The following is a 9,390-nucleotide window of genomic DNA, read 5'->3' as shown; positions in this document are numbered from 1 at the left end:
GCAAGCCTCTTAATTTTTCTCAGTTTCCCAATTTCTAAAATAGCCTCTTGAATGAAAATAATTCTAAGGTTGTTGTAGTTTTTTTTTAAAGATTTTATTTAATTATTTGAGATAGAGAGCAGAGTGAGAGAGAGAGCAGAGGGAGAGGGAGAAGCAGATTCCCTGCTGAGCAGGGAGTCCTGATGCAGGGGCTAGATCCCAGGACCCCGGGATCATGACCTGAGCTGAAAGCAGACACTTAACTGACTGAACCACCCAGGCACCCCAAGATTGTTCTAGTTTTAACAATACATGATCTGTGAAAGCTTAGGACTCCTAGTGATACTAACAGTATCATACTCTGTATATCCAAATCATACTCTGTAATATAAATCATACTCTGTAAATCCAAAATTAGGCAAAGGCATAGAAAACATGACTATAAAATCTAATGTTCTATAAGCCTACTAATCCATTATTTTGGCCTCAGTTTATTTTGTTCTATTTCCTATCCTTCCTGATGACTTTGCAAATCAGTACCCAATCAGTACACAGGTGGATAATTGTAGACAAACATCCTAAACTTTTTTCTAGTAAAAATTAATTTCTTAGGGGATGCCTGGGTGGCTCAGTTGGTTAAGTGTCTGCCTTTGGCTCAGGTCATGATCCCAGGGTCCTGGGATGGAGTCCCGCATTGGGCTCCTTGCTTGGCAGGGAGCCTGCTTCTCGCTCTGCCTGCCGCTTCCTTTGCTTATGTGCTCTCTCTCTCTCTTTGACAAATAAATAAAAAAAAATTAATTTCTTAGAAATCCTTAAGGTAGGAAAAATACGGGTGGAACAAGGCTGTGGAAATTCCATTTTAGGCCCTACTCAAAAATTATTTTGTACTTAATAATTGTAATCAAACAAGTGTCACTTAACATATTGACTGCCTTGCCTAGCTGGAGGGTAAAAAAAGGGATTGTAAGAGGCACATACCAGTAAGGTGTGTGATGGTTTTAAAACATGGCTACCAATTATTTGGCACTCCTTCCATCAAAAGTTGGAATCTATAGTCCTTCCCCTTGAATCTTAGTAGAGGACTTATGATTATTTTGACCAGTGGAGTATAGAATTTGATTCTATGTGACTTCCAAGGTTTGATCATAAAAGGCCATATAGCTTCCACCTTGTTTACAGGGAAGATTTGCTTTAAAAGCCCTGAGATGGCCATGTTGGACAGGCTACATACGGGAACTTTGGTTGATAGTCCCAAATGAACCAGTCCCTAAGCCATCTCAGTCTCAGTTGTTTCAGGATCCAGCTGTTTGAGTCATCTACAGCCTTTCCAGGTACCCTCAGCCAAGCCATCGTAGCTGAGGCTGCAGACGTCCTGAAGCAGAGAAGAATAGTCCCTGATATGTACTTTGTGAATTTCTGACTCACAGAATCTGTGAGCATAGATATCAGTTGTAGTTTACACCAGTGAATTTTGGGAGAGTTGTTACCTATCAGTAGAAACTTGGAAGAGCTACATGTTATGCTGCAGGTGCTAGCCACAGGCACACAATAGTCATGAAGCCAATGTGTTATCAAGTCAGTCAAATGGAATTGGGCAAGTGTGAGAAAAGGTGAGAAAACAAATGCAGAGTTTTAACTTAGCAGTTCATTTTGCAGGGGGGAATCACATACATTTTTGTATTTCTGGTATCTCTTGAAAAAGAGAAGGAATATTTGGCAACCTTGGGCCTGAACTGCCTAACAATAATTGGCAAGAGGTAAGCAGAAGCTGTCCCATATTGATAGAGCATGTGCTCTCCAGTTTAACCAGATTCCTGCTTAGCTGGCTTCACTCACATATATGTTACCTGTGACCATGTGAGTCGCAATCCTTGAACCAAAGGGTCTACTGGGCACTAGGACCTTGCTAGGTGCTAAAATTGTATTATCAGTGGAATTTACATGGGACTAGCAACAGTAAGGCAAGGTAAAGTCATCTCATGAACACTGATACGTAAGTTTCCTGATATTCCTCTAAGTTCATCCCAAAGTCTACGGGAAGGTAGGAATGGTACTAGCTAAAATCTGAAGCTAGAAGGGTCAAGGGAATTCTCTTGGCCCATACATAGTCCAGCTCAATTAATCACTTTAGGAAACTATACAGGACAGAACTTCTTTTCCACCAGAGTCTTAAACAACAGGAGTGAGTGGCCATGGGTCTCTGGTGTCTCAAGATATCTATCATCTGCAGCCCCTGAAATAAAGAAAAGCTCTCTAATAGATAATGAGGTGCTGAATATTTGTTGCTTTCACATTCAGACATCTTAGCGTTATAGCTATGTTATTATTTCAGACTAGATCTCTTGAATGAAATATATTATCTCCCAAATGTTCCAAATTCTTATAGAAACACACTTAAAATTTCACTGGGTCCATTCTCCATTCTTCAAAGTTATTGGCATCACAGTTATAATGGCCGTAACTTATAGGGAAGTTAGAGTAGGCATAATTTCCTATATTCTTAATACTTCGTTTCAATTTGTTAATAAGTGCTTAAATTTAGAGAAAAAGAGAGAACTATAGTAAGATTGCAGCAATGAAGCCTCAAGAAGACACACAGAGAACTACTCTAGGCTGGAACAGAGATACCCACACCCACAGAGCCTACCAGGTCTCAGACCACCATCTCCCAAGCCTGGAATTCACACAGGAGGGGATAATGAGAGAAAAAGAGGATAATAACTACAATCCAACTGGGTGCATTTCCAGCCAAATACATGTGAGCTATGTCATGGCAACATGCAAAAAGATTTCAGCAATAAGCTTCTTCTGATGGGATACTAATCTGACATCTCCATGGTTCGATTAAGGGATAACTAGTTAAGGCAAAATTACACAACAGGTTTTTTTCCCCAGTAGCTGTCTCAATTGTGCTCTTTCTGTCAAGCCCCTCCCCCTCTTTCTACTGGGCAATGGGCTTCTTTAACTACACCTCAATCCTGTTCCCCAACTTTTTAGTCACTTTTGCTTATTAAAATAGTCTCTGTTTGACTGTTAAAAATTTGGTTATAAGTATTTTAAAATGCAAATCTCAGTTGTAATTTAGAATACTCCTCATCCCTCTGGGAGATCTATATCAAAATCTTCTATATCTATCTATCTACATTTATATCTATAGATATAGAGATCGATTGATTGATTGATTATAAGGTCTTGACTCCCACAATTATGGAGGCTGTGAAGTCCCACAGTGTGCTGTCTGCAAGCTGGACAGCCAGGGAAGCCAATGGTATAGTTCAAAGGCCTGAGATCTGGAGAACTGATGTATAGATGCCAGTCTGAGTTAGAAGTCCTGAGAACCAGGAATACCAAGGGCAGAAGAAGATCAATGCCACAGCTCAAGCATTCAGACAGAGAGCAAATTCAATCTTCCTCTGCCTCTCTGTTCTATTCAGGATTAGATGATGCTCACCCACGTTGCAGAGGGCCATCTGCTTTACTCAGTTCACCAGTTCAAATACTAACCTCTTCCAGAACACCCTCACAGACACACCCATAAATAATGTTTAACCAGATATATTGGCATCCTGTGGCTTAGTTGACATAGAAAATTAACCATCATACCCTCCTTCATTGTGTTTACTCCGATGGTTTGAGAGTTTGGAGGATGGGGACACAAAAACAATTCTTTATCAGACTACCTAGTGTAAGACTGCTGTCCCTATGTGATTAATCACCACTGAAGCTCGTTTAATTTCTATAGAGCCTGCTGATAAGGACTCACATGCAAGAACCTCCCTTAGGTTTTGCTAGCACCTTGGAAAACTGGGCCATATCTTGCATGTCACTCCTAGTTGATGACCCTCACAAGGCATTCCTGTGATTCACAGGTCTCTTTGCCCTACTCTAATGGTTTATGGTAAGCCTATATCTCAGTAAATCCCCTCCCCAGTTCCAACTCCAGTGCCTATAGGCATGGTATGATTTATTTCTCATGCCTCTCCAGAATTGAGAACTTAAGTAGGGGTTCAATCCTAGCCCTTTTCCACCTGGCCATACCACCACATCATCTCTTTAAAATGTTCTTTCCAGGATTCTGTAGCTTATAGGTAGCTCAAAATCCCAGTGGTAAAGCAGATATCCAGCAGAGGAATAAGAAGGAAATCTTACCACCTTGTAGATATCCCTAAACTTGATGTACAATTCTTTTGGGATCCCACTCTCTTGGCTTTGGGGAAGGGAACCAATCAAGTGCCACCATCTACCATAATTACAGGAGATACAGAGAGGGGATAGGTTCTTTCCACAAACACTGCACTTCCTAAAATGTGAACCTAGACTCTTCTTTCCCAGTACTACACTATCCTTCTATCATTTTGGGGTAAGAGCCACCAAACTACTTCATTCTCTCTCTGTCCTTGGGGGCACATGAGTCCCAAACTAAGATTCTTTTGTCTTTCTAACTCAGCCTTGGGAAATTTTAAATTTTGTTCTCAACAGGTTGCTACCTGTCTCCAACTCCTCAGACAACTCCAAGGCCAAGAAAAGACCTCAATCAACAACTCAAAACATGTTAGTAAAGATAACATCATTTCCAGGACATTTTTCACCTATCTTTAAAACATCACTTCATTACAACCAACCACCTATATAGCATAATATCTGATCTGGAAAAATATACAAATGTATATTTTTATCCAAGAAAATTTGGTAGTGTCAAACAAAAGACTTACTCAAGATGGGTCAAAAAGACAACAGCAAAGCATTTAGCCACTGTGAAAAATAAAAATCCTCTTGCTAAACTTTATATTCAATAGTTACATCATAGTGGTTTCCTACTTTCAAGGGATTCTTTCTAGGTAATAACTAATTTTCATAAAAGTTTTTTTGTATTGCTCTAAATACAGTCCCCTGAATGAAAAGCAACTAGTTAACCTCAGTAGTGGATGCATTCAGTCAACAAATATTCACTAATCACCCACTTTGTACAAGGAACTTTATAAGTCGTTGGGTATGCAAAGTAGAATAAAGCGATATGTTTTGGGCCCTCATGGATTTTCTTTTCTTTTTTTTATTATATTATGTTAATCACCATACATTACATCATTAGTTTTTGATGTAGTGTTCCATGATTCATTGTTCGCGTGTAACATCCAGTGCTCCATTCAATACGTGCCCTCTTTAATACCCATCACCAGGCTAACCCATCCCCCCACCCGAAAGACAAGTGGATGTAGCTAAGGAAAGAATTATGATCTGCTTACTCTTCAAATCTTGTTAGAAACCACCTAATAATGGTAAAAAAAGAGTCAACTTTTACTGAAGATTTATTGGGTTCTATGGTAAGTACTTGATATGTGTAATTTACTTCTAACAAAACCCGTTTCACAGAGGAAGCACAAAGACCTTGATAAGTAATTGATGCAAAGTTACATTTCAAATAAGTAGCAGGTATGATTTAAACCCAGACATGTCTGATACCACAGCTCATGCTTTCAATCAGCATCCTTTCAGCCAATGTCATTAATAGATCTGTATGAAGAGTTGTGAACTGTGAAACAGAATCCAGGAATCACTATTCCTTTAAAAGACAATTTTGGGTGTGATTATGTAATTTGAGCTTTTGAAACTTGTTAAAAAGAGAACCGCAGGCCCCAAAGGGCATCACTTAGGTTAAGGCCCCAAGTCAGTAGTAAACCAAGAGTTAATACCTAATCTAACTGCAGTTTTGACCCCCTAGGAATGTAACCTTTACCCAGTCAGTCAGGAATTTTCTGGTCAGCACCAATAAGGTAATCTGTCACATGGGCCCTCTTCATTCCTCCAAAGTAAAATCAAGAAATTCATATACTAAGACCCATTTGTCCCCAAATGAAGGTGACTTCAGGTGAAATAATCCTTTTTTTTTTTTTTTTTCTGTTTATGACTTCCTTGTCCTGCCCTTAAAAACCTTTCCTTTTCTGTAGCCCATTAGAGCACACCTCTACTTGCTAGATGGGATGCTTCCTGATTCATGGATCATTTAACAAGCCAATTAAATCTTCAAATTTACTTGGTTGAATTGTTTTTTTCACAAGCTATATATCAAAATACCTCCGAAGCATAAAAACCTCAAACTATGTATGCACTAGGCATATATTCTTCCTTTATTCAATGTCCCAGCTAGTTTAACAGGGTCAGAGATTACACAGGAGTTTGGAACCAAAACCAGAGGCAGTAAACATTTGTCTGGCCTGTCTTGTCTCAGCACATATAACACTTTTGGTTCCTTTATCACAACCAACATCTAGTAAGTATTTTTTATATTAAATGCCACTTTCCTAAAGACATCTGTTCTCTGTGATAAAATTTGTTAAGTTACTTCAAGGTGGAGAAAGGAACAATTACTCAATTCACTCAACGTGGATTTCGGTCTCAAGTTTAGTTGCTTCATATACCCCCTGCTTATTTTTTTTATTTAAATTCAATTAATTAACATATAATGTATTATTTGTTTGAGGGGTATAGGTCTGTGATTCTTATATAAGACGCAGTGCTCCTTACAACACATACCCTCCCCAATGTCCATCACCCAGTTACCACATTCCCCCTTCCTCCTCCCCTCCAGCAACCCTCAGTTTCAAGGGATTCCTAAGATTAACAGTCTCTTATGGTTTGTCTCCCTCTCTGGTTTCATCTTGTTTCATTTATCCCTCTCTTCCCCTATGATCCTCTGTCTTGTTTCTTAAATTCCACATTATCAGTGAGATCATAACCCCCTGCTTATTTCTAATATTTTTCTCATTTACATCAAAAGGCAGATGGCTGTGGAACTAACTTCTGTATATTGTATACTTCCGATCATTCTAAGAAGATATTTGTAGGGGTGGTTTGGAAAGTTTGTAAAGGGAAGCAGGGAGTAAAAAAGGCTCCTTTTCTCCAAAGACTATGGTATCAAAAACATCACAAATTTACATTAAATGGCCAATATCTGACAACTGGACTTCTCCCTAAAGATTTACTTTACAGATCGTTTTGAAAATAGCAACTGCGTACATAAAGATGCCTCTTTTTTCAAAATAGAAATTTGAAACAAGCTAGTATGTTTCAAAAGGGATGTTAATGTTGTGTGGAACTCAGAAAATATTTTCTGTGTTATACAGGTGAATATAATGAGTAAATGAGGCTTTTTCATCCCGCAAGATGAAGCGTTTCTTTCAAAAGTGAAATCTCGCAATTGTTAATTTTTTGAGGCATGCTGATTTAAAAAAAAAAAAAAGGAAATAAAAGAGAAATTCTTTGGAAGAATTCACTGTCTCCTGGCCTCTTTCTGACAAGTCCGCTGCTCCCACCCCACCCCAGCCCTCATTCTAGATTTCCTGGGGATCTGAATTCAGGGGACGCAGTGGCAATGGTGGCGGTGTACTTGAGGGTGGGTGGGGGAAAGAGGGGGTGCGGCCAGCGAGAAGGGGAGAGAAAGCAGAACAGGCCAAACTCAAGGCCCAGGGCGGGAGTGGGAGGGGTGGAGGGTGTTGCAGACCCTCCCGGGTAACCAGAAAAGGGTAAACTCCAGCCGCAGGGAGGTGAGGCACTAGTCGGCCCTCAAATTGGAGAGGACCAAGCTGAGTGACAGGGCGGTGCGCGCTGGGGCTCAGCGCAGAAACAGGAGGAGGGGGTTGCGTGCGCTTGTGCGTGAGGCAAGGGGTGGAGGCGGGCACTCCCGCCGCACAAGCCGCGGGAGTTGGGGGGCGAGCGCGTTGGTGACGCGGGGCCCTCACGTGACCTGGAGCTGCAGAGCGACGCAGCCTTCGGTGCAGTCGTCACTCCCGTCTGGGTACCGGCTCCCCGCGGTCCTGCGCCGGGCGGGCTGGCATCGGGCCCGAGGAAAGCGGAGCAGGTAAGGGCTCCGGGGCCCGCGCGCCGAGGCCAGGTAGGCAGCTGTCGGCCTACCCCGGAGGCCGGCGCAGGGGATCTGCGCAGGGGATCGGCGCAGCGGCTCCCGGCCAGCTTTCTCCACACCCAGCATTCTTGGGCACATCAGTAGTGGCCCCCTGGGGTGGGGGTGCTGGGGCGGCCGTTGGCGGGGGCAACCAAGAGCGACTGGAAGTCACCCCCAAGTTCCTACAGGAAAATGGTGAACCTCCGCGGCAGGATGGGGGGGGGGGCTAGGGGTGAGGGCGGGAATGCAGATGGGGGCGGCCAGGGGGGCCCGGGACCCGGAAGGGACCAGGTGGTGGCCGGTCGGCGTCAAGCGCTTCGCAACAGTCTCCGCTCCCTCCACGCCGGTCCTCTGCAGGTTTGCGGGTGTAGGTGTCAAGTGTCGTGGCGGCGCACTCACGGCGAGAATCGGGAGGAGGAGACAGCAAGGATAGGCCCAGGTCTGTGCGGGGGATAGTGGGGGGGGCGGGTGCAGAGCCCAGTTTGAGACCCCCCCCTCCCATCAACCTCATCCACCCCATTCCCCTGCCCCCCAGTCCTCCATTTTGGTGCCTGCGGAGCTCGGGGAAAGAATCCTGGGAAAGGAAAAATGGTGGGCTTCAGGGGAGGGAGGGAAAAGGAGAGAGCTGGAGGGAGGGGCTCGATTCGGAGGCCCCCTAGAGGACGCCTGAAGCTCCTAAGGTGGGAAAAAAAATAAAATTTACAAAACCTTAGATAGCAGAGCTCTGAATCCTGCTGATCAGTGCACCAAGCATTCAGTCTCTCTCCTTGCCTTTGTCTTACTTGTGTTCAAAGAAAAACAACCAGGAAAAAAAAATCTCATGGCAAATATCCACCAGGAAAACGAAGAAATGGAGCAGCCCATGCAGAATGGAGAGGAAGACCGCCCTTTGGGAGGGGGAGAAGGCCACCAACCTGCAGGAAATAATAGACGAGGACAGGCTCGCCGACTTGCTCCAAATTTCCGATGGGCCATACCCAATAGGCAGGTCAATGATGGGATGGGTGGAGATGGAGATGATATGGAAATGTTCATGGAGGAGATGAGAGAAATCAGGAGAAAACTTAGGGAGCTGCAGTTGAGGAATTGTCTGCGTATCCTGATGGGGGAGCTCTCTAATCACCATGACCATCATGACGAATTTTGCCTTATGCCTTGACTCCTGCCATTTTCCATGAGATTAATACTGTGATTCAACACTGTTTTTTTTTCCTTGCATTTTCCTGATACACCTTTACTGATTCGTTTGCTGTGAACCTTATGTAATTTCCATGTGTCAGGTGGGTTCTGTGTTACCAGATTCCAATTGAAGATTGCCTTGGCACCCAGTCTAAGTTTCTGTCAACAGTAGAGTCACCCAGTTGCATGAAAAAGTGTAAAGTTAATAAAGCAATTAAAAAGCAATCTATACATTTATTGTCTCATTTAAAAGCATATGTATATATTATATGACCCCCCCAAATCAGAAATAAGATGTCTCAGGTGTTAATTCGGTACCATTTCTCTGTAGTTGG

General features: G+C 42.9%; 1 protein-coding gene across 1 annotated transcript; it reads left to right on the top strand.

Moving 5' to 3' along the window:
- Nucleotides 1–7,681: 7,681 nt before the first annotated feature.
- BEX3 (brain expressed X-linked 3) lies at nt 7,682–9,035 on the top strand. Its single transcript, XM_088028967.1, has 2 exons — nt 7,682–7,834; nt 8,671–9,035. Exon 2 carries the CDS (start codon nt 8,697–8,699, stop codon nt 9,033–9,035), a length of 339 nt encoding a protein of 112 aa, XP_087885093.1. The 5' UTR covers nt 7,682–7,834; nt 8,671–8,696.
- Nucleotides 9,036–9,390: the final 355 nt, after the last annotated feature.

The sequence above is a fragment of the Eumetopias jubatus genome, unplaced genomic scaffold, assembly GCF_037043125.1.
Source record: "Eumetopias jubatus isolate StellerSeaLion01/CBP00866 unplaced genomic scaffold, mEumJub1_p1.0 scaffold_11, whole genome shotgun sequence".
NCBI lineage: Eukaryota > Metazoa > Chordata > Mammalia > Carnivora > Otariidae > Eumetopias > Eumetopias jubatus.
Note: the sequence above shows the minus strand (reverse complement) of the source record. Positions and strands in the feature narration are given on the sequence as shown.

Bases quoted from the DNA above. Each gene is read 5' to 3' on its own strand.
- BEX3 (XM_088028967.1), top strand. From the start codon at position 8,697: ATGGCAAATATCCACCAGGAAAACGAAGAAATGGAGCAGCCCATGCAG.